The sequence below is a fragment of the Clavelina lepadiformis genome, chromosome 6 (genome assembly GCF_947623445.1).
Source record: "Clavelina lepadiformis chromosome 6, kaClaLepa1.1, whole genome shotgun sequence".
Lineage (NCBI taxonomy): Eukaryota > Metazoa > Chordata > Ascidiacea > Aplousobranchia > Clavelinidae > Clavelina > Clavelina lepadiformis.
Window position 1 is genome coordinate 20,025,186 of NC_135245.1, and position 24,494 is coordinate 20,049,679.

The following is a 24,494-nucleotide window of genomic DNA, read 5'->3' on the forward strand; positions in this document are numbered from 1 at the left end:
TCACCACTCGCTATTAATAGAAGTAATATCTGTGTTTGAAATGTCTTGAAATCACTTCCCCGACATAATAACATTGTTCGTTGTGCGATATGTACATATCTATATTAATAATTAATCATAATTTAGTTTAAAAAGTTTTAATTTTTCTTAAAAGTTATTACTAGAGTCGGTTGTTTAGGACTTGCTTCTATTTTTGCTGGAGATTGTTGGAAATAGTCAGGTCATTGATAACAATAACAACAATAACAAGTCGTATTTTAATGTGTATTTAGACAATTAAGATGATTTCAACTTCTTTTCCCTGCGATTCGTTGTTTCCGCTGGGGTAGAGTTTAGACTTTTTTAAGGATTTAAAATGCAGCAAACTGCAAACCGCTTAACTGCATCCCGGGATAATCGATGTCGGCGCTTCGGGCACCGATTATGACCAGATTAAAAAAATTCTTGCAAATTTGTCTGGGACACTTGATCACGTTTGCATCAACTTGTCGGGCAGGTTCGGTGGCATTTTGTGACTGTTTCTTGGAAATGTACTGACGCCAGTGTTCATGATGGGAGCGGCGTGACCGTACATTTTGTATCTTCATAAAAATGCTTGATTTTATAAGTAAGACCAAAGATAAGATGCTTACAACAAGCTTCCTTGCAGCTTACACGATCGCAACCTATCATTTGACGTTTTATGTCGATCAGCTCTAAATCTGGTGGTTGGTTAAACCTCAACTGTGTCTCTGCTCCGGGCCTGGTTGTCGTGAGATTGCAGCCTCTCTCCTTTCTGTTCTACTTAATTTGATCTAAACTAGAAAAACGTGAAAGGGTCGCGACGAGCCGCTATAAAAAGCGTCCGATGCGTCGAACAAACTGATTTTCAATCTGACGCGACTTTCTCTCGAGACGAGCGCGTCAGTGGGAAAAGATGAATCGAGAATTTCTTCCTTTTTTAGTCCTGGCTTCACTGCTCAGGCTTGGAAGTAAGCAGAAAGTTATTGTTTATTTGTCGGTTGCATTGGCATTGTGTCGACGTTATCAACGACTCGCTTATTAAGAGTTGGAGTTTATTATTATTTGAGTGTAAACTTTTTTGTACGTTTGTGAGGTCCGTGGATTAATATTTGTGGAACGTTAAAACAATTTTATTATCAACTCTTCAAGATTTACAAGCAACTGAGAGAAATGATTTCACATTTTTCAAATTATTTTCAGTTTCTTTTGAACTCCAGTATTCGAGAACCTGCACTGGGGAGGACCAATTGGTCAGTTGTCCAACAGGCCAAGACATTTTAGTACAAGACGGAGCCTATAAGCTTGAAGACAACCCCAGGTACGACATTGTGACGTTACAATTGCCTTTCACCTAAGTTCTAAAGATAACGTCGCTGGTTCCTGAGCTATCTAATCACTCTTGCTCTTCCAGATGTCCTTCTGCTCCGGTGGAGGATCCAACCCGGGATTGCTCGCTTGAGAGCGCCTACGATAAAGTAAAGAGGAGATGTGATGGGAAGAACCAATGCGTGCTGCAGGGTGCTGTTGACTTGGGCACGGACTCGTGCTTTGCCGGAGTTAATTCGATCGAGGTCGCCTTCTACTGCATTCCATCAAGTACGTGAGATATCATTTTATCTAAATGCGTCTGCTCATGTGTCCACCACACGGACCAAGTGACTTTGTTAACTCGCTTATGGCTAAATTGTCGCTTGCTGTTGGTTATGGCCGCTTAGAATTTTGTTTTACTCTTTTGAGCTTCGTCTGTACATTCTAAAAGATTGCATTCAAAAGTATACAAAGTGTAACGCGTTTATCGCGTGCGTTTCCGCCAGGCCGATTCTTCTTTAACGGTGAACCGCCGCACCGAACATATCAGGTAGAGACAAGATGTTTTGGGTAAAACCTTTTATTTGAAACAGAAATCGACAACCGATGTCCCCTCTTGGATTAACATGAACGAGGCTCATATAAGCTACCTGGTTAGAGCTTAAGCGTAGGAATGCTTCTTAAGTTAAGAACAATGTGAAAAGTGATGAAGCTAAAACACACGCACAAATCATACAAAGACAATTAAAACCAGTTAAAATGAGCTTACTCAATAAGACATAAGTGTTACGTCATTGATTATTTCGTCACTTTAGTGTGTAACTCCCTGCGTATTTCAACTTCAAAGTGGAAAGTGAAAGATGCTCATTTTAAGCCAAAGTTGGTTTTTTATTTTGGAAATTTGTTTGCTCAGATCTCCCAGAGACAAGTAAATGCCAGGGCATAGGAGATCCTCATTATAAGACTTTTGATGGAAAGAGATACGATTTCATGGGGGTTTGCACTTACGTCCTGATAAAAGCGGAAGGCGACATTTACCAAATGCCGTTTACTCTGGAGGTAAAGGAAATCTAACACCGAGTATTTTCATCTGCAGTCGTGAGTTAAATTGCTCAAATGTCCTTATCTGACCCCGTTATCATCAATCTTAGGTAGACAACGAACATCGAGGTCAAAACAACGAGGTGTCGTGGCTGAAGAAAGCGATCGCCAGAATTAACGGCAAAATAATTGAACTCAACAAAGGACCCGTGGTTAAGGTATTGCTCTTTGGCAACATCGCGCGGGCTTGTGTTTGAGCGATTTTTGCTGAAATTGTTTCTTCGACGTTAGGTGGATGGCGCTGTTATCTCCTACCCTTACGTTGACGATGAATCTGGATTCAGCATCACTCGTGCTGGAAAGTACGTTGCGTTAAACACCAAGGATGGTCTCGTTGTCAACTACGATGGAGACGCTCACATTGATGCGAGACTTCACAGAAGATATGCCGGAAAAGTCGAAGGTTTGATAAATTGATGTTTTAAGTTTCAGTGTCAAGTTCTGAGGCTTGTGTATGGTGTTACGCAGTTTCAGATTCAGATTCCTCGTTTAAATCGCTTAAATCTTTTTACAGTTTTTTTAACATGTTTTGTGAAATGGCATTAATGATTGTCGATAAACGCTGCTCTACAATTTTCCCAACAGGTTTATGTGGAAATTACAATGGAGACCCTGATGATGACGTCCGGGAAAACCCCATCGAGTTCGCAAATTCTCATCAAACAGACACGGAAAGTCCGTAAGTGAAAAGAACATAAAATGTCGTTATGTGGTCACATACCATTTGCTTTCAAGGTTTCTGTTTCAACGTCGTATTCTTTACTCCGACAAGATTAACCTGACAATGCTAAAACTTAGTTTTGGACATATGTCGACTTTTTAGACAACTTTTCGTCGCGCTTTTAAACGACGCTCAGGTGTATGGTTGTGAAATAACTTTAGTAATACATGCTAAGTACCAAGTCGTTTGAAACACTTACTGCATAATCTCTATTAAATGTTTTACAATCACACACTGTCTCTTTCAGATGTAAACCTCTTGACCCTTCGACTCCTCTTCCAGTTTGTCCTCCGGAAGATCGCGTTCGCTTCGAAGAATCCTGCTCCATGATCACACGAGACTGTTTCGCCCAATGTCGATCCTTCGTAGATCCTGTCATTTATTTTGAGGTTTGTGCCGTAGCGGGATAAAATGCGGCCGTTAATAACTGCGACAAAATTGGTTTCCTAACAGCATGTCGCTAAATATTCTTCTAAAATTAATCACGACCAACAGGCTTGTGTGTTTGACGCGTGCGCTTACAACGACGGGCATTCAGCTGTTGAGAATGCCGCTTCCGCCTACGCAAAAGAATGCAGGGAAAGCGGGATCAATGTTTGCAACTGGAGAGATATCGCCAATATACGTAAGTGATACGTCAGTTACTCATCGTGCTTTATTACGATTTGTTACTGTTATTACTTTTTTGCTGGCGCTCTATTGCTTATTTTTGCGTTATTTAATGTATTTTCACGTGTTTTATTTTTTAAGACGTTTTTTAGTATTCTTCTAATTTTCTCTACGGTTACTTGTATGTTAAGATGTACATTGGTTGATAATTACCGCGCTGATTTTAACGTAGTTCAAAGTTCTCGCTTTTTTAAAGGGATTAAGGTTCTCAAACACTTTTGAACATTATTAACAATACCTGCGCGAAGTTAAATGCAATTTTTGGAAAGTAAACGACGTTTCTCACATAAAAAGCAGCTGTAACAGGAAGAGATCTGTCCTATGATAACCTAACATGATGTTAAACAGCTTTGATTTGCACGGGAAATTCCCGCTACTCGTCATGCATGAGTGCGTGCCCAGCGACGTGTATCGACCGAGAGACGTCATGTGACCTTCCATGCGTCGAAGGATGTCAATGCGATGACGGATACGTACTCTCTGGCGACACTTGTGTCAGGATGGAGCAGTGTGGATGCCAGTTCATGGGAAAGTATTACCAGGTTTGAAACCTCTACGTGGCAGCGAATAACAAGATAGGCGTAGGATGAACGCTTGTGGTGCTTGTGTCAACTATTTGTGAAATGCATGCGCTATTGAGAGTTAATCTTTAAAGGATGGTGAAATATTTTCCTCTGATGCTTCGTGTTCGGAGACTTGCTCCTGCCGGTCCGGGGAGGTTAATTGTGAGAAGGGAGAATGTGGAAAAGGAGAGAAATGCGGAAAGGACAAGAAAGGAAGAACTTCCTGTGTCCCTGAGAGTAAGAGATCAATTCCTCACGTATTCTTGCTCTATACACAATAAACTCTATACATTTTAATCTGGTTCACAATAAAGCATTTTTTGGTTAACTGGGCTTGTTTTTACGCAACATTTTTCTCATTTACAGTATTTACTCCTGTGTGTAACCAGCACAATGCTATTTCACCTACCTATGGGATTGTTCTTATACAATGCCGCAAATGTATTCCATGTGCATTGTACGTGTTTCTAATGTAACTGCACAATAGGTTTTGCTGTTTGCCGCGCTTATGGCGATCCCCACTATATCACACCCGATGGTAGAAAGTACGACTTCATGGGAAGTTGTGTCTATAATTTTGCGACAACAAATTCCCTTGAACCGACTGATCCGAGATACTTTTCTATTAAAACTGCAAACGAACACAGACGAGGACACACCAGGGTGTCCTATTTGAGCAACGTCACAATCACGCTTGGAAGTGGTGACGTAATATTCATCGGAAAGGACGGTTACGCAACGGTGAGTTCTTTAGAAGCAAATTGTTTCTTTGCTTTCATGAAATGATGTAAATTTGTAATTGATTTGTTGTTTTTAATAAAAAATTCAGTTAAACGGAGAAGAAATTCAAGGTTATGAATCAGACAACTTCAATCTTGCTCCATCCGGGAATGGGATGGTCCTCACAACAAAATTCGGTCTCACAGTTGATTCAAACGGAAACCGAATAATTGTGAGATTGCCAAGCACCTACAAAGAAATGGTAATGATCCTTTCAACTACTTTATCTTTATAAAATTTGGTTTTTGTTAGAATCGTTCAGTTATTTATATTTTACAAATTATATTTAGATTAACGGTTTATGCGGCAATTACAACGATGACGAAAGTGATGATCTTGAGAAATCTGATGGAACCACAACAGATGATGTGAATGAGTTTGGTGATAGTCACCAGGTTGGAGATTGCGGAGATGAAACTCCAGATCCGATTGCTTGCTCTCCTGAGGATAGAGAGAAATGGTGGGAACAGTTAGTTTGAAGTTGTCAAATTCTAATGCTGCTGCTTCCTTAATAAAGTTGTTGCACTTCAGGAATCGACCAGAATTTTGCGGGTCTATGGAGAGATTGGACGTTTCATGCAAAGATGTTGTTGATTTCGATCTTTATAAGGAATCATGTGTATTCGATGCTTGTGCTACTGACGGAAACGAGGAAGTTATCACAGAGGTATTCACCGTTTTTAACAGCGTTTTCAACTGAAGACAAACAAAAAGTTTAATCACAAATTACATAAAGGAAATTCTCCGAAACCACGTGGTTGCTGCTGACTTTGAAGTTTGGTTTTAAATATCTTTGATCATTGTTTTTGCCGCTTTTTCAGGCCATCGAAAGTGTAGTTAAAGATTGTCAAGAAAAAGGCGCCAACACCTGCAACTGGAGACAAGACCTTGGCAGGTCGAGCTTGGAATGTCCAGCTAACAGTCATTACCAAGGATGTGCCTCCCCCTGTCCTGACAGTTGCACCAATCCTTCAGCTTCAGTAAAGTAAGTTGGACAAGAGCAATTACTTTGCATGTGTGATATGAAAAGACTTGCTGTGTTGTGGTATTTACAAATTTCCTAAACCAAGGTTTTCACGATGGTTCGTATCACTTGCTTATGGTAAAATGCTGGTTGTCATAACTTGTGATCCTATTGGGTTTGAAATTGGCCTCCGAGTGACAAAATTGAAATCAATAAGTTTAATCGATACGTAATGTGCTTTTAAGTATCGAATTTCCAAAGGTATCAAACTAATTGACGTTTGCTGGTCCTACTGCTGTTTCCCAAGTTCTTCTGCCATATTGTAACGAGATGTTTATTTCTACAACAGTTGTGCACTTGCTGGAACAGTAGAAGATTGCGTTTGTGATGTCGGATTCATCAAGAAAGGCGGTCGATGTGTCCGTAGAAGCGATTGTGGTAAACAGGACGAGGAAACTACAACAGTCAAAGGTAATCTGGGAAAAGTTTTCTTTCTTTTACTGACTCTTAATCTTCGGATCTGATTCAGAAAATATATACCGTAATATTATGCGACCAATGTCTTGAATATTATGCAGTTACTATTGGACGACGTTGAAGCGGACAACGTTATAGGAGTAACGCAAAAGTAGAAAAACATTGCTAAAAACACAAACCAAACTAGGAATATAGTTAAACCACTTTGTCACTACATGACATTGTATTAGACTTTCAAGGATTTATCTTCATATTATTAACACAGAGTTTGGCGAAAATCACATCCAACGACGAGGTAGAGATCTATCTAAATTATCTTGTTAATATGATTTCTAAAATTATTTACAGAAACAGTAACGGAGACACCACCAACTGATCCACCAACTCAACCACCAACTCAACCCAAAGGTACAGATCTAATGTACATATGACAAATCCTAAAAAGTACATATGAACATATGACAATCCTAAAAGCAAGATATCTTGCGAATGAAGTTCATGTTGCTTTACGTCATATCACTGGGTTACTCTCTAAATCGGTACATTAGGTGTCGGTGTTTGCCGCGCTTATGGCGATCCCCACTACATCACACCCGATGGTAGAAAGTACGACTTCATGGGAAGTTGTGTCTATAACTTTGCGACAACAAATTCCCTTGAACCGACTGATCCGAGATACTTTTCGATTGAAACTGCAAACGAACACAGACGAGGACACACCAGGGTGTCCTATTTGAGCAACGTCACAATCACGCTTGGAAGTGGTGACGTAATATTCATCGGAAAGGACGGTTACGCAACGGTGAGTTCTTTAGAAGCAAATTGTTTCTTTGCGTTCATGAAATGATGTAAATTTGTAATTGATTTGTTGTTTTTAATAAAAAATTCAGTTAAATGGAAAAGAAGTTCAAGGTTATGAATCAGACAACTTCAATCTTGCTCCATCTGGGAATGGGATGGTCCTCACAACAAAATTCGGTCTCACAGTTGATTTCAACGGAAACCGAATAATTGTGAGATTGCCAAGCACCTACAAAGAAATGGTAATGATCCTTTCAACTCTTTTATCTTTAGGTTCTTTGGTTTTTCTAGGAATCGTTCAATTATTTCTATTTAACAAATTTAGATCAACGGTTTATGTGGCAATTACAACGATGACGAAAGTGATGATCTTGAGAAATCTGATGGAACCACAACAGATGATGTGAATGATTTTGGTGATAGTCACCAGGTTGGAGATTGCGGAGATGAAACTCCAGATCCGATTGCTTGCTCTCCTGAGGATAGAGAGAAATGGTAGGAGCAGCTAAATTCATGTTGTTAAGCTCACGTAATGTTGTTGCGTACTCAGTAAGTTTGTTTTAATTCAGGAATCGACCAGAATTCTGCGGGGCCATGGAAAGATATCGACACAATTGTGGAGATTTGGTCGACTTTGATCTTTACAAAGAATCTTGTATATTCGATGCTTGTGCTACTGATGGAAACGAAGAAGTTATTACAGAGGTAATTAAAATTTTTTAAATGTATTTGTTAAACTTCATCCAACATTTCAGTTGTTATTTATGCGAATGACATAATTTGATATGGTCTGACAAGTCACAAAACGCACGGTTTGTTGCCTCCTCGTATGAACCAAATGTAATTATCCGGCCACCCGCACCAGATATCGAGGAATGAGTCGAGCTGCCACTGAATCGTGCAGTCATTCAAAATTCGCAAGCCGCGCCTGTCTTGGAAGATGTGGAAGACAGAGCAAACTCACACCCCGCAAAGTGTGCCATTCACCATTTGTACAGAATTTAGTGGGAACGCCCGACGCCGGTTGATTTTACCGCCCCGTGGCCGTCTTGGGCGACACAAGTTCGGTGTTAAGTCCATCGGGGGTGAGGGTGCAAAGTCTGGCGGGGTTGTGCTGCCGCTGCTCACTCCGTTCATCGCGACGACCAAGACGACGCGCACCAATGCCTGAGCATTGAGCTTATTCGAACAGTTAATGGTGCGGTAGAGACGAAAGATTGTTTTGATACTTCGTCATCAGTCGTCGTTTGTTTGCTGAAGCAACAACTTTGAGTGGAACTGACGGAGTAGCCCCTTCCGTTGGCATGTGCTATGCAGTGAATGAGTGGCTCCGTCGCGACGAAGCGAAGGATTTTGAATGCGCGAAAGGTTCAGAAAAATATCCAATTGCATGGGGTGTAGATATCCAGTTGCAGCACACAAGGCACTGTTTATGACAATGTTGATCTGAAAGGTGTGTAGCTGCAACATAAAGGGGCATAATTGGGAAGCAAGAAGTTGGGAAGAGCAAGCTTGTCTGCTAAAGTGCAGTGGGCTTCTTGGAAGTGAATGAGCGATGCTCAATAACAGTGAACTTGCTAGAAATAATGACTTCAATGTTCCGCCACAGTAATGTTGAAAAATTTTGTTTCGTCTTAATGACGGCGGTTTTCTTTTTGCTTGAAACTGAACTTGCATTCAGAAGTATTATTGATTGCAATTTGATTGAATATGACAATTATGTGTTAAATTTTTCAAAACAAACAATTCTTCTGTTGACAGGCTATAAAAAGTTTCATTGATGTCTGCCAAGAAATGGAGAGACATTTGTGCAATTGGAGACAAGACCTTGGCAGGTCGAGCTTGGAATGTCCAGCTAACAGCCGATACCAAGGATGTGCCTCCCCCTGTCCTAACAGTTGCGCCAATCCTTCAGCTTCAACAAAGTAAAATAATTTTAAAACAAAATATGATTACATGTAAAGGTAATATGGTAATGGTCTAGAAATAACTAATGTTGGCCCTAATGGTTTAGAATTGATGAGAAAAACGATAAAAAAGTCTTAATAAGACTTTAAACACGTTTCCATTCACCACATACCGGTACCTAGAACTGTGCATTTGTTTTTATATTTTATTTTCCAAGTAATAATTGTGGCATGGTTTCGTTTTTTGTTTAGTTGTCCTATCCCTGGAACAGTTGAAGATTGTGTTTGCAACGAAGGTTTCATCAAAGATTGCAACCGCTGCATCCCAGCCAGTGAATGTGGAAGTGTTGTCAATGGAGCCTACGTCAGCAATGGTGAGAGATTTTTTGAAGAATGTTTTTGTCCAATTAAAAGTAACTTGGTTTTAACTGTTTGTTTAAATTTACATTTTTTTCAGATTGCACATTTGGCGATGCTACAATTATGCCACCCACAGAACCACCAACTGAACCACCAACTGACCCACCAACTGACCCACCCACAGAACCACCAACTGAACCACCAACTGACCCACCAACTGACCCACCAACTGACCCACCAACTGACCCACCAACTGACCCACCAACTGACCCACCAACTGCTCCCCCAACTGACCCACCAACTGATCCACCAACTGACCCACCAACTGACTCACCAACTGATCCACCAACTGATCCACCTCCTCAACCTCCAAGTAGGAATGAATTTTGTTGAAAAATTTCTTATTGTGTTTGCACGATTTCTTATTGATTTTATCCTTTCTTCGTACAGTATCTGAGACCTTCTACCCATTCTAAAATATCTGAGAAATTCTACCGTTTTTAACACACTTTGTGTTTACTTTTAGGTGTCGGTGTTTGCCGCGCTTATGGCGATCCCCACTATATCACACCCGATGGTAGAAAGTACGACTTCATGGGAAGTTGTGTCTATAATTTTGCGACAACAAACTCCCTTGAGCCGACTGATTCGAGATACTTTTCTATTGAAACTGCAAACGAACACAGACGAGGACACACCAGGGTGTCCTATTTGAGCAACGTCACAATCACGCTTGGAAGTGGTGACGTAATATTCATTGGAAAGGACGGTTACGCAACAGTGAGTAATTTAGAAGCAAATTGTTACTTTGCTTTCATGAATTTATGTGAATTTGTGAATAATAGATTGTTTTAAATAAAAAATTCAGTTAAATGGAAAAGAAGTTCAAGGTTATGAATCAGACAACTTCAATCTTGCTCCATCCGGCAATGGGATGGTCCTTACAACAAAATTCGGTCTCACAGTTGATTTCAACGGAAACCGAATAATTGTGAGATTGCCAAGCACCTACAAAGAAATGGTAATGATCATCTCAAGTGTTATTTTTATCTCATTAGTTTTCTTGCTACAATCTTCAATAATTCTTTTGTTATAATTTGAATTTAGATCAACGGTTTATGCGGCAATTACAACGATGACGAAAGTGATGATCTTGAGAAATCTGATGGAACCACAACAGATGATGTGAATGAGTTTGGTGATAGTCACCAGGTTGGAGATTGCGGAGATGAAACTCCAGATCCAATTGCTTGCTCTCCCGAGGATAGAGAGAAATGGTGAGAGTAACTAATTGTTTAACTTGGTTTAATTATCTTATAATTGAACAACTTTTTATGTTTAAATAATTTATTCTTGATTTAATTTGTTTTCGTTCAGGAATCGACCGGAATTCTGCGGGTCCATGGAGCGATTGGACGTTTCATGCAAAGATGTTGTTGATTTTGATCTTTACAAAGAATCTTGTTTGTTCGATGCTTGTGCTACTGATGGAAACGAGGAAGTTATTACACAGGTTTGCGTTTGCCACAATGAAAACTAGTTACCGACCTTATTGTTTATATTATCACTCTCAAAGCTTAACCATGGCTTTAAGAATTGTTTCAACATTATTTTTCTTTGATTTTTGAAGTGCCAGTTGTGGATAGGTAATTGGGTGTTTTTGTAACTATTTGCACTTTTATGAAGTGATTTTGTTGTATTTACCGATTGCGATTGATTATTATTTGCAAATTACTTAACTCTGCACTTACTGTAATTGCATAAGTAACCTTCAAATTGGGGTTTTGTATTTTGTTTGGTCGACTTTCTTCTATACGTTTGAAGGCGATCGAAAGTTTGGTAAAAGATTGTCAAGAAAAAGGCGCCAACACCTGCAACTGGAGACAAGACCTTGGCAGGCCGACCTTAAAATGTCCAGCTAACAGCCATTACCAAGGATGTGCCTCCCCCTGTCCTGACAGTTGCGCCAATCCTTCAGCTTCAGTAAAGTAAGTTAGAGAGTGGAATGTGTTATTTTGAAAGCGGATATTGTTTATTGTTAACATTTACTTTGACATGTTTATTTTATGTAGTTGCCAAATCCCTGGAACAATAGAAGATTGTGTTTGCAACGAAGGTTTCATCAAAGATTGCAACCGCTGCATCCCAGCCAGTGAATGTGGAAGTGTTGTCAATGGAGCCTACGTCAGCAACGGTGAGAGAGTTTTTGAAGAATGTTTTTGTCAAATTAAAAGTAACTTGGTTTAACTGTATGTTTTAAATTTACATTTTTTTCAGACTGCACATTTGTCGATGCTACAATTATGCCACCCACAGAACCCCCAACTGACCCACCAACAGACCCACCAACTGACCCACCAACTGATCCACCAACTGATCCACCAACTGAACCACCAACAGACCCACCAACAGACACACCAACTGACCCACCAACTGACCCACCAACTGATCCACCAACTGATCCCCCAACTGACCCACCAACTGACCCACCAACTGACCCGCCAACAGACCCACCAACTGATCCACCAACTGATCCACCAACTGACCCGCCAACTGACCCACCAACTGATCCACCTCCTCAACCTCCAAGTAGGAATGAATTTTGTTGAAAAGTTTCTTATTGTGTTTGCACAATTTCTTATTGATTTTATCCTTTCTTCGTACAGTATCTGAGACATTCTACCCATTCTAAAATATCTGAGAAATTCTACCGTTTTAACACACTTTGTGTTTACTTTTAGGTGTCGGTGTTTGCCGCGCTTATGGCGATCCCCACTATATCACACCCGATGGTAGAAAGTACGACTTCATGGGAAGTTGTGTCTATAATTTTGCGACAACAAACTCCCTTGAACCGACTGATCCGAGATATTTTTCTATTGAAACTGCAAACGAACACAGACGAGGACACACCAGGGTGTCCTATTTGAGCAACGTCACAATCACGCTTGGAAGTGGTGACGTAATATTCATTGGAAAGGACGGTTACGCAACAGTGAGTTCTTTAGAAGCAAATTGTTTCTTTGCTTTCATGAAATTATCACAATTTGTGATTGATTTATTGTTTTTAATAAAAAATTCAGTTAAATGGAAAAGAAGTTCAAGGTTATGAATCAGACAACTTCAATCTTGCTCCATCCGGCAATGGGATGGTCCTTACAACAAAATTCGGTCTCACAGTTGATTTCAACGGAAACCGAATAATTGTGAGATTGCCAAGCACCTACAAAGAAATGGTAATGATCATCTCAAGTGTTATTTTTATCTCATCAGTTTTCTTGCTACAATCTTCAATAATTCTTTTGTTATAATTTGAATTTAGATCAACGGTTTATGCGGCAATTACAACGATGACGAAAGTGATGATCTTGAGAAATCTGATGGAACCACAACAAATGATGTGAATGAGTTTGGTGATAGTCACCAGGCTGGAGATTGCGGAGATGAAACTCCAGATCCGATTGTTTGCTCTCCTGAGGATAGAGAGAAATGGTAGGAGCAGCTAAATTCATGTTGTTAAGGTCTCGTAAATTAGTTGCTTTGTTAGTAAACTGGTTTTACTTCAGGAATCGACCGGAATTCTGCGGGGCCATGGAAAGATATCGATACAATTGTGGAGATTTGGTTGATTTTGATCTTTACAAAGAATCTTGTTTGTTCGATGCTTGTGCTACTGACGGAAACGAGGAAGTTATAACACAAGTAAGTTTTCGATTAGTTTTGTATCATTTTCACTTGCGTTAGTTTCCTGAATTCGTTTGTTTCATTCATTTCTGTATTAAACATATATTAAAGAAACCTTTTATAATGTTTACAAGATGAGTTTTACTTTTGCAGGCGATGCTTGGTTTTGTTGCTGAATGCCAAGAAAAAGGCCGACAATTGTGCAACTGGAGACAAAATCTTGGCAGGCCGAGCTTGGAGTGTCCAGCTAACAGCCATTACCAAGGATGTGCCTCCCCCTGTCCTAACAGTTGCGCCAAACCTTCAGCTTCAACAAGGTGGGTCGTATTCATTTATCTGCTAGAGTACTGGTATTTTATAATTTTGAAACTCAAATATGCGTAAACTTTCTGTTAAAGTATGCCAATTAGTTACCGCTGGATTAATCCTTAAAACAACTTTTATTTCAATCATCATTTCATTAGAAGTGTTACAAGATTTCAAATTTATGTTAATGTACTGTTTGCTGTAACTGTAAACGGGTACAGCCAAAGCTAAACTAAGCATTCATTCAGAACATCATTATCAAGCAGCTATATTGTAGCAGCATTGAATGCGTTTCCATATTCGTCATCTTGTTTATTTGAAATGTTTCAGTTGCCCGATCCCTGGAACAGTAGAAGATTGTGTTTGCAACGAAGGTTTCATCAAAGATTGCAACCGCTGCATCCCAGCCAGTGAATGTGGAAGTGTTGTCAATGGAGCCTACGTCAGCAACGGTGAGAGATTTTTTGAAGAATGTTTTTGTAAAATTAAAAGTAACTTGGTTTTAACTGTTTGTTTAAATTTACATTTTTTTCAGATTGCACATTTGGCGATGCTACAATTATGCCACCCACAGAACCGCCAACTGAACCACCAACTGACCCACCAACTGATCCACCAACTGAACCCCCAACTGAACCACCAACTGATCCACCAACTAACCCACCAACAGACCCACCAACTGACCCACCAACTGACCCACCAACTGTCCCACCAACTGATCCACCAACTGATCCCCCAACTGACCCACCAACTGACCCACCAACTGACCCGCCAACAGACCCACCAACTGACCCACCAACTGAACCACCAACTGATCCACCAACTGATCCACCAACTGACCCACCAACTGAACCACCAACTGAGCCACCAACTGATCCACCAACTGACCCGCCAACTGACCCACCAACTGATCCACCAACTGACCCACCTCCTCAACCTCCAAGTAAGAATGAATTTTGTTGGAAACTTTCTTACTGTGTTTGCACAATTTCCTATTGATTTTATCCTCTCTTCGTACAGTATCTGAGAAATTCTACCGTTTTTAACACACTTTGTGTTTACTTTTAGGTGTCGGTGTTTGCCGCGCTTATGGCGATCCCCACTATATCACACCCGATGGTAGAAAGTACGACTTCATGGGAAGTTGTGTCTATAATTTTGCGACAACCAACTCCCTTGAACCGACTGATTCGAGATACTTTTCTATTGAAACTGCAAACGAACACAGACGAGGACACACCAGGGTGTCCTATTTGAGCAACGTCATAATCACGCTTGGAAGTGGTGACGTAATATTCATTGGAAAGGACGGTTACGCAACAGTGAGTAATTTAGAAGCAAATTTTTACTTTGCTTTCATGAAATTATCATAATTTGTGAATAATAGATTGTTTTAAATAAAAAATTCAGTTAAATGGAAAAGAAGTTCAAGGTTATGAATCAGACAACTTCAATCTTGCTCCATCCGGCAATGGGATGGTCCTTACAACAAAATTCGGTCTCACAGTTGATTTCAACGGAAACCGAATAATTGTGAGATTGCCAAGCACCTACAAAGAAATGGTAATGATCATCTCAAGTGTTATTTTTATCTCATCAGTTTTCTTGCTGCAATCTTCAATAATTCTTTTGTTATAATTTGAATTTAGATCAACGGTTTATGCGGCAATTACAACGATGACGAAAGTGATGATCTTGAGAAATCTGATGGAACCACAACAGATGATGTGAATGAGTTTGGTGATAGTCACCAGGTTGGAGATTGCGGAGATGAAACTCCAGATCCGATTGTTTGCTCTCCCGAGGATAGAGAGAAATGGTGAGAGTAACTAATTGTTTAACTTAGTTTAATTATCTTATAATTGAACGACTTTTTTTGTTTAAATAATTTATTCTTGATTTAATTTGTTTTCGTTCAGGAATCGACCGGAATTCTGCGGGTCCATGGAGCGATTGGACGTTTCATGCAAAGATGTTGTTGATTTTGATCTTTACAAAGAATCTTGTTTGTTCGATGCTTGTGCTACTGATGGAAACGAGGAAGTTATTACACAGGTTTGCGCTTGCCACAATGAAAACTAGTTACCGACCTTATTGTTTATATTATCACTCTCAAAGCTTAACCATGGCTTTAAGAATTGTTTCAACATTATTTTTCTTTGATTTTTGAAGTGCCAGTTGTGGATAGGTAATTGGGTGTTTTTGTAACTATTTGCACTTTTATGAAGTGATTTTGTTGTATTTACCGATTGCGATTGATTATTATTTGCAAATTACTTAACTCTGCACTTACTGTAATTGCATAAGTAACTTTCAAATAGGGGTTTTGTATTTTGTTTGCTCGACTTTCTTCTATACGTTTGAAGGCGATCGAAAGTTTGGTAAAAGATTGTCAAGAAAAAGGTGCCAACACCTGCAACTGGAGACAAGACCTTGGCAGGCCGATCTTAAAATGTCCAGCTAACAGTCATTACCAAGGATGTGCCTCCCCCTGTCCTGACAGTTGCGCCAATCCTTCAGCTTCAGTAAAGTGAGTTAGAGAGTGGAATGTTTTATATTGAAAGCGGATATTGTTTATTGTTAACATTTACTTTGACATGTTTATTTTATGTAGTTGCCAAATCCCTGGAACAATAGAAGATTGTGTTTGCAACGAAGGTTTCATCAAAGATTGCAACCGCTGCATCCCAGCCAGTGAATGTGGAAGTGTTGTCAATGGAGCCTACGTCAGCAACGGTGAGAGAGTTTTTGAAGAATGTTTTTGTCAAATTAAAAGTAACTTGGTTTAACTGTATGTTTTAAATTTACATTTTTTTCAGATTGCACATTTGGCGATGCTACAATTATGCCACCCACAGAACCCCCAACTGACCCACCAACAGACCCACCAACTGACCCACCAACTGATCCACCAACTGATCCACCAACTGAACCACCAACTGACCCACCAACAGACCCACCAACTGACCCACCAACTGACCCACCAACTGATCCACCAACTGATCCTCCAACTGACCCGCCAACAGACCCACCAACTGATCCACCAACTGATCCACCAACTGAACCGCCAACTGACCCACCAACTGATCCACCTCCTCAACCTCCAAGTAGGAATGAATTTTGTTGAAAAGTTTCTTATTGTGTTTGCACATTTTCTTATTGATTTTATCCTTTCTTCGTACAGTATCTGAGACCTTCTACCCATTCTAAAATATCTGAGAAATTCTACCGTTTTAACACACTTTGTGTTTACTTTTAGGTGTCGGTGTTTGCCGCGCTTATGGCGATCCCCACTATATCACACCCGATGGTAGAAAGTACGACTTCATGGGAAGTTGTGTCTATAATTTTGCGACAACAAACTCCCTTGAACCGACTGATTCGAGATATTTTTCTATTGAAACTGCAAACGAACACAGACGAGGACACACCAGGGTGTCCTATTTGAGCAACGTCACAATCACGCTTGGAAGTGGTGACGTAATATTCATTGGAAAGGACGGTTACGCAACCGTGAGTTCTTTAGAAGCAAATTGTTTCTTTGCTTTCATGAAATTATCACAATTTGTGATTGATTTATTGTTTTTAATAAAAAATTCAGTTAAATGGAAAAGAAGTTCAAGGTTATGAATCAGACAACTTCAATCTTGCTCCATCCGGCAATGGGATGGTCCTTACAACAAAATTCGGTCTCACAGTTGATTTCAACGGAAACCGAATAATTGTGAGATTGCCAAGCACCTACAAAGAAATGGTAATGATCATCTCAAGTGTTATTTTTATCTCATCAGTTTTCTTGCTACAATCTTCAATAATTCTTTTGTTATAATTTGAATTTAGATCAACGGTTTATGCGGCAATTACAACGATGACGAAAGTGATGATCTTGAGAAATCTGATGGAACCACAACAGATGATGTGAATGAGTTTGGTGATAGTCACCAGGTTGGAGATTGCGGAGATGAAACTCCAGATCCGATTGTTTGCTCTCCTGAGGATAGAGAGAAATGGTAGGAGCAGCTAAATTCATGTTGTTAAGGTCTCGTAAATTAGTTGCTTTGTTAGTAAACTGGTTTTACTTCAGGAATCGACCGGAATTCTGCGGGGCCATGGAAAGATATCGATACAATTGTGGAGATTTGGTTGATTTTGATCTTTACAAAGAATCTTGTTTGTTCGATGCTTGTGCTACTGACGGAAACGAGGAAGTTATAACACAAGTAAGTTTTCGATTAGTTTTGTATCATTTTCACTTGCGTTAGTTTCCTGAATTCGTTTGTTTCATTCATTTCTGTATTAAACATATATTAAAGAAACCTTTTATAATGTTTACAAGATGAGTTTTACTTTTGCAGGCGATGCTTGGTTTTGTTGCTGAATGCCAAGAAAAAGGCCGACAATTGTGCAACTGGAGACAAGATCTTGGCAGGCCGAGCTTGGAGTGTCCAGCTAACAGCCATTACCAAGGATGTGCCTCCCCCTGTCCTAACAGTTGCGCCAAACCTTCAGCTTCAACAAGGTGGGTCGTATTCATTTATCTGCTAGAGTATTGGTATTTTATAATTTTGAAACTCAAATATGCGTAAACTTTCTGTTAAAGTATGCCAATTAGTTACCGCTGGATTAATCCTTAAAACAACTTTTATTTCAATCATCATTTCATTAGAAGTGTTACAAGATTTCAAATTTATGTTAATGTACTGTTTGCTGTAACTGTAAACGGGTACAGCCAAAGCTAAACTAAGCATTCATTCAGAACATCATTATCAGGCAGCTATATTGTAGCAGCATTGAATGCGTTTCCATATTCGTCATCTTGTTTATTTGAAATGTTTCAGTTGCCCGATCCCTGGAACAGTAGAAGATTGTGTTTGCAACGAAGGTTTCATCAAAGATTGCAACCGCTGCATCCCAGCCAGTGAATGTGGAAGTGTTGTCAATGGAGCCTACGTCAGCAACGGTGAGAGATTTTTTGAAGGATGTTTTTGAAAAATTAAAAGTAACTTGGTTTTAACTGTTTGTTTAAATTTACATTTTTTTCAGATTGCACATTTGGCGATGCTACAATTATGCCACCCACAGAACCGCCAACTGAACCACCAACTGACCCACCAACTGATCCACCAACTGAACCACCAACTGAACCACCAACTGATCCACCAACTAACCCACCAACAGACCCACCAACTGACCCACCAACTGACCCACCAACTGTCCCACCAACTGACCCACCAACTGACCCGCCAACAGACCCACCAACAGACCCACCAACTGAACCACCCACTGATCCACCAACTGATCCACCAACTGACCCACCAACTGAACCACCAACTGAGCCACCAACTGATCCACCAACTGACCCGCCAACTGACCCACCAACTGATCCACCAACTGTTCCACCAACTGACCCACCAACTGACCCACCAACAGACCCACCAACAGACCCACCAACTGAACCACCCACTGATCCACCAACAGACCCACCAACTGACCCACCAACTGACCCACCAACTGTCCCACCAACTGACCCACCAACTGACCCGCCAACAGACCCACCAACAGACCCACCAACTGAACCACCCACTGATCCACCAACTGATCCACCAACTGACCCACCAACTGAACCACCAACTGAGCCACCAACTGATCCACCAACTGACCCGCCAACTGACCCACCAACTGATCCACCAACTGACCCACCTCCTCAACCTCCAAGTAAGAATGAATTTTGTTGGAAACTTTCTTACTGTGTTTGCACAATTTCCTATTGATTTTATCCTTTCTTCGTACAGTATCTGAGAAATTCTACCGTTTTTAACACACTTTGTGTTTACTTTTAGGTGTCGGTGTTTGCCGCGCTTATGGCGATCCCCACTATATCACACCCGATGGTAGAAAGTACGACTTCATGGGAAGTTGTGTCTATAATTTTGCGACAACAAACTCCCTTGAACCGACTGATTCGAGATACTTTTCTATTGAAACTGCAAACGAACACAGACGAGGACACACCAGGGTGTCCTATTTGAGCAACGTCACAATCACGCTTGGAAGTGGTGACGTAATATTCATTGGAAAGGACGGTTACGCAACAGTGAGTAATTTAGAAGCAAATTGTTACTTTGCTGTCATGAATTTATGTGAATTTGTGAATAATAGATTGTTTTAAATAAAAAATTCAGTTAAATGGAAAAGAAGTTCAAGGTTATGAATCAGACAACTTCAATCTTGCTCCATCCGGGAATGGGATGGTCCTTACAACAAAATTCGGTCTCACAGTTGATTTCAACGGAAACCGAATAATTGTGAGATTGCCAAGCACCTACAAAGAAATGGTAATGATCATCTCAAGTGTTATTTTTATCTCATCAGTTTTCTTGCTGCAATCTTCAATAATTCTTTTGTTATAATTTGAATTTAGATCAACGGTTTATGCGGCAATTACAACGATGACGAAAGTGATGATCTTGAGAAATCTGATGGAACCACAACAGATGATGTGAATGAGTTTGGTGATAGTCACCAGGTTGGAGATTGCGGAGATGAAACTCCAGATCCGATTGTTTGCTCTCCCGAGGATAGAGAGAAATGGTGAGAGTAACTAATTGTTTAACTTAGTTTAATTATCTTATAATTGAACGACTTTTTTTGTTTAAATAATTTATTCTTGATTTAATTTGTTTTCGTTCAGGAATCGACCGGAATTCTGCGGGTCCATGGAGCGATTGGACGTTTCATGCAAAGATGTTGTTGATTTTTACACTTACAAAGAATCTTGTTTGTTTGATGCTTGTGCTACTGATGGAAACGAGGAAGTTATTACACAGGTTTGCGTTTGCCACAATGAACACTAGTTACCGACCTTATTGTTTATACTATCACTCTCAAATCTTAACCATGGCTTTAAGAATTGTTTCAAAATTTTTTTTTTTTCGATTTTTGAAGTGCCCGTTTTGGTTAGGTAATTGACTGTTTTTGTTATTATTTTCACTTTTATGAAGTGATTTTGTTGTATTTACCAATTACGATTGATTATTATTCGCAAATTACATAACTCTGCACTTACTGTAATTGCATTAGTAACTTTCAAAATGGGTTTTGAATTTTGTTTGTTCGACTTTGTTCTCTACGTTTGAAGGCGATCGAAAGTTTGGTCAAAGATTGTCAAGAAAAAGGCGCCAACACATGCAACTGGAGACAAGACCTTGGCAGGCCGATCTTAAAATGTCCAGCTAACAGCCATTACCAAGGATGTGCCTCCCCCTGTCCTGACAGTTGCGCCAATCCTTCAGCTTCAGTAAAGTAAGTTAGAGAGTGGAATGTTTTATATTGAAAGCGGATATTGTTTATTGTTAACATTTACTTTGACATATATATTTTATGTAGTTGCCCAATCCCTGGAACAGTAGAAGATTGTGTTTGCAACGAAGGTTTCATCAAAGATTGCAACCGCTGCATCCCAGTCAGTGAATGTGGAAGTGTTGTTGATGGAGCCTACGTCAGCAAAGGTGAAAAGATGTGTTTATTGTATCTGTGGTTTACTATATTAAGTTGTCCATTCATTTACGTACAATTTGATCGTATTTACTTGATGGTATGACACAATTTCGACCTTTGTGTTCATTAGATTATTCGCAAAGTTTAATGGCGATTTATTTTAGATTGTCGTCGACGTGGTAGGAAAGAACCGAAAGTGGACTCGGTCTTGTATCAGTGTGTGGAAGTTGGGAAGAAGAGCGAAGTCTTGTTCGGTTGTTCTTCATCATCGTCGACGTCCAGATTATCTTGCGGGAGATGTGAGTTATCTCCTTGTTCTCTCCTTGCATAATTCCCTCAATATCCTACAGACTCAGTCGTCATCTTCAATCTCTACTCACATTGCAGAAGTTAACCCTTTGGTTTCTTTACCAGATTGTCATCCCCCTCCGACCCATAAGAGCGTCTCCTACCGACCAGTTAAGGACCTGTATCGAGTTGGTGACGTCATCATTTACAGCTGCATGGGAGGTGAAAACAACCCCATACCGTCATCTAACGAGTGCCTTCCCGGAAGCGTCTGGAGCAACCCAGAAACTCCCGTGTGTGCAGGTAGGTGCATATGATTTCAATGGCAGGGGAGGTCGTTTTTCAAACCTCAAATTGACTCATCAATCACAGGTTGTTTGAAGCCATCGATCCACAAAGGACAGTTCCTTCCCGACAAACCGCTCTACGCTGAAGATGAAAGAATCTGTATTCGATGCGCGGTTGGAACCAGGATAGGTAGAATTTCATCTCGTATCGCGACTTGTAAGGCGAACGGAAAGCTTGTCGCGCGAAGACGTATTGACGACTCTTCATGCGAAGGTGTTTATTAAACTCTTATCAGCGTTTTTGCATGAATTTTCAGTTGATCATGAGTTCAGTTCATTGCTCGTGAGTTGGTGGTTTAATGGATGAAGATTCGCGAAATAAAAACGAAGAACTTATTATTTTGTAAATCCACAACAACCTTCTTGACGATACTTGTCTGGTTTTTAACCTACTTTTTATCTTGCCCGTTCCAGAAGCTCCATGTTTCTTTGAACATAAAGCAAGGACCGGATTGTTCCGTTCAAACCGAGCGGGGAATTTGTACAACAAGTGTCGGTCAACTTGCAGGACATTCACCGCCCCCGTTGGAATGGTCGGTTCGATTTTATCGTTACTGGGACTTGTTTCATCACGATCGAAAACATATTTTTAGTGTCGCCCCGGCCGCTGTATCTTGACTTTTTCTTTGTATTTCAGGTCATCAAGTTGAAATTTGTCACGTTTGAGCTAGAAGGATCGACAGGAAGTCCGATCCTCCAGCCAGGAGACAAATGTGAGCGCGACTGGCTGCAAATCAAAGATGGAGACAAGATGGTGATCATTTTTAATAATTGAGTTTTTATATCCCGTTTCCTGCTTCACAAGACTTTTATCTTTCATCCTTCAGTCATCTTGGTTTTGCCGCATTGACCTCCTACGTAACTTCTTGTTCTCATCTCAGAGCAAAAGATATTGCGGAAATGACCTACCTCACGACTACATATCGACTAGCAACTCCGTGACTGTATACTTCACTTCCGACAACGAACATCAGTATAAAGGATTCTTCCTTCGGTCTCTCCACCAATCAGCGGGCGTATAAATGACGGGAAAGTTTTTAGTGCTTATGTCGATTATAAAAATGGTCATAACTTCTTTGTTTGATTAAAAACTTGAATTGTTATGTTGATTGATAGCAGCTGTACAGAGAAGACGTCTTGCAGATTAATCCACAGTTGAGCTTCAAAAACATCTTTTTTTAACACAATCAGCTTTAGTGCTGGGATTTAGTTGCAAACAAAAGTTTTTAAGTTGATATAAAATTTCGAATCGTGGCTTAGACATGGACCAGGCTGCGATCAAACAACAACTGACACCGTTACAACGATTTTACGGTTAGATTCCGTAAACGAGTAAAACCACAGACAAACAGAAATTTACGGAAAGGAAGGTTGGTTGTTAATTCTCTTCAAAATATTGAGAATCACAGTAACAAATGCAGCGAAGTGATTGGACTCATGCTTACTTCCTTCAACTGAAGTTTAAATATCTCCCAAAAAAAAGAATAATTTCATAAGTTTTAAAAAATTGCTTTGACATAAATCGTGCAAAGCTAATGAAATTCAGATCAAAGCAAATAACCGGTGAAAAAAAATTTGCTGGATATAATTGCCCGATGTCACAACTTAATGTAATATGTTGGACTTGTTGTTTCTAAACAACCATTTTTAACAATAAACCAACCACCATTGTATATCATATAAATATGATCTGAAAATTTTACTCAAATTGAAAGTTATATTGCAATTACCATGTTTCAACTTTTGAAAGTTTGCAAAACTTCATTTCTTGATGTTTTCCTTAATTTTTATTGAAGAATTTATTTAAAATAATATATAGCAGGGTTGTTGTTGTTGAAATATTTTGGAATTAGGTTATGTTTTCTCATAGCCATATGTCCAACATAGTATGCATAGACAAAGTTTTTATTTTACTCTGCTGTCTATAGCTCGGCGCCCTATAAAAAAGATAAAAAACGCCTTAATTGCAAGATGACGTCATTAAGACATTTCTTGGGCCGAATGAATTCAATCACTTCACAGTTTCTCCTTCAAGCAAGATAATTGACGTATTACATCGCTTGAAGGTGTGTCAAGTGGTTTTTTTAGTTTTAAATCCGCTTCTTGCCACGATCAAGATCGGAAGCGTAGAAAAAAGTAAATCCACTGCTTCATACATTCATAAACAAACAACTGCAAGTAACATCAAAATAGTCGACAAGGAGTAGTTTGCAATTTGCGGTAGATGCAATGCCGGCTTTTCACACATAAGAAGTAGCAATATTGCCACCAACGCCAACTTTATATTTTGAAAAGTGAGAATGAGACAAATGACAAATGCTCATGGAACAGATCAATCAATCTGTTTGAGTTCTTCCGCTGCACCGTGACACGGCAATAAACCAAGTTCGGTCGAGGGTAGCTGGCGATTAATTTATGAAATCTTTGTTACGGTATACGACCGCAAGTACGACGTCAGCATTCGTCAACATTTTATTTTAGATCATTGCAAAGTATTTCTTCCGATCTCGCCACCAATTACCAGATGCATAACACAGCGAGATCAGTTTAAATAAAGTTATTTTCCGCGTATGTGTGAAATTGCTCTATGAAACGCTGCATCACTGCAATAAAAGTTGCTTACCACAAATCGTAATTATTTAAGCAAAACGCTTCTGCAAACTGCTTTCCGATCGTGGTGGAAATTTTCAATCTCTTTTTGACATGACAAGTTGCACT

General features: G+C 39.8%; 1 protein-coding gene across 1 annotated transcript; it reads left to right on the top strand.

The window, feature by feature from the left end:
• The first annotated feature begins 733 nt into the window (after nt 1–733).
• On the top strand, nt 734–22,885 carry LOC143461975 (IgGFc-binding protein-like). The gene is made up of 65 exons (XM_076959945.1): nt 734–971; nt 1,204–1,321; nt 1,415–1,599; nt 2,225–2,370; nt 2,463–2,570; nt 2,644–2,815; nt 2,998–3,091; nt 3,381–3,522; nt 3,629–3,758; nt 4,151–4,344; nt 4,458–4,602; nt 4,853–5,106; nt 5,195–5,347; nt 5,436–5,605; nt 5,677–5,812; nt 5,967–6,130; nt 6,459–6,580; nt 6,935–6,994; nt 7,135–7,388; nt 7,477–7,629; nt 7,713–7,882; nt 7,957–8,092; nt 9,149–9,312; nt 9,547–9,668; nt 9,752–10,027; nt 10,181–10,434; nt 10,523–10,675; nt 10,762–10,931; nt 11,032–11,167; nt 11,479–11,642; nt 11,727–11,848; nt 11,932–12,243; nt 12,396–12,649; nt 12,738–12,890; nt 12,977–13,146; nt 13,221–13,356; nt 13,492–13,655; nt 13,975–14,096; nt 14,180–14,587; nt 14,713–14,966; nt 15,055–15,207; nt 15,294–15,463; nt 15,564–15,699; nt 16,011–16,174; nt 16,259–16,380; nt 16,464–16,751; nt 16,904–17,157; nt 17,246–17,398; nt 17,485–17,654; nt 17,729–17,864; nt 18,000–18,163; nt 18,483–18,604; nt 18,688–19,359; nt 19,485–19,738; nt 19,827–19,979; nt 20,066–20,235; nt 20,336–20,471; nt 20,783–20,946; nt 21,031–21,152; nt 21,306–21,440; nt 21,556–21,732; nt 21,802–21,990; nt 22,191–22,309; nt 22,414–22,530; nt 22,658–22,885. Exons 1-65 carry the CDS (start codon nt 917–919, stop codon nt 22,796–22,798), a joined length of 11,376 nt encoding a protein of 3,791 aa, XP_076816060.1. The 5' UTR covers nt 734–916; the 3' UTR covers nt 22,799–22,885.
• The last annotated feature ends 1,609 nt before the right edge of the window (nt 22,886–24,494 follow it).

Bases quoted from the DNA above. Each gene is read 5' to 3' on its own strand.
- LOC143461975 (XM_076959945.1), top strand. From the start codon at position 917: ATGAATCGAGAATTTCTTCCTTTTTTAGTCCTGGCTTCACTGCTCAGG. The intron at 5,606-5,676 runs GTGGGAACAGTT...GTTGCACTTCAG, and splicing joins CCTGAGGATAGAGAGAAATG to GAATCGACCAGAATTTTGCG. The intron at 6,995-7,134 runs GTACAGATCTAA...TCGGTACATTAG, and splicing joins ACCACCAACTCAACCCAAAG to GTGTCGGTGTTTGCCGCGCT.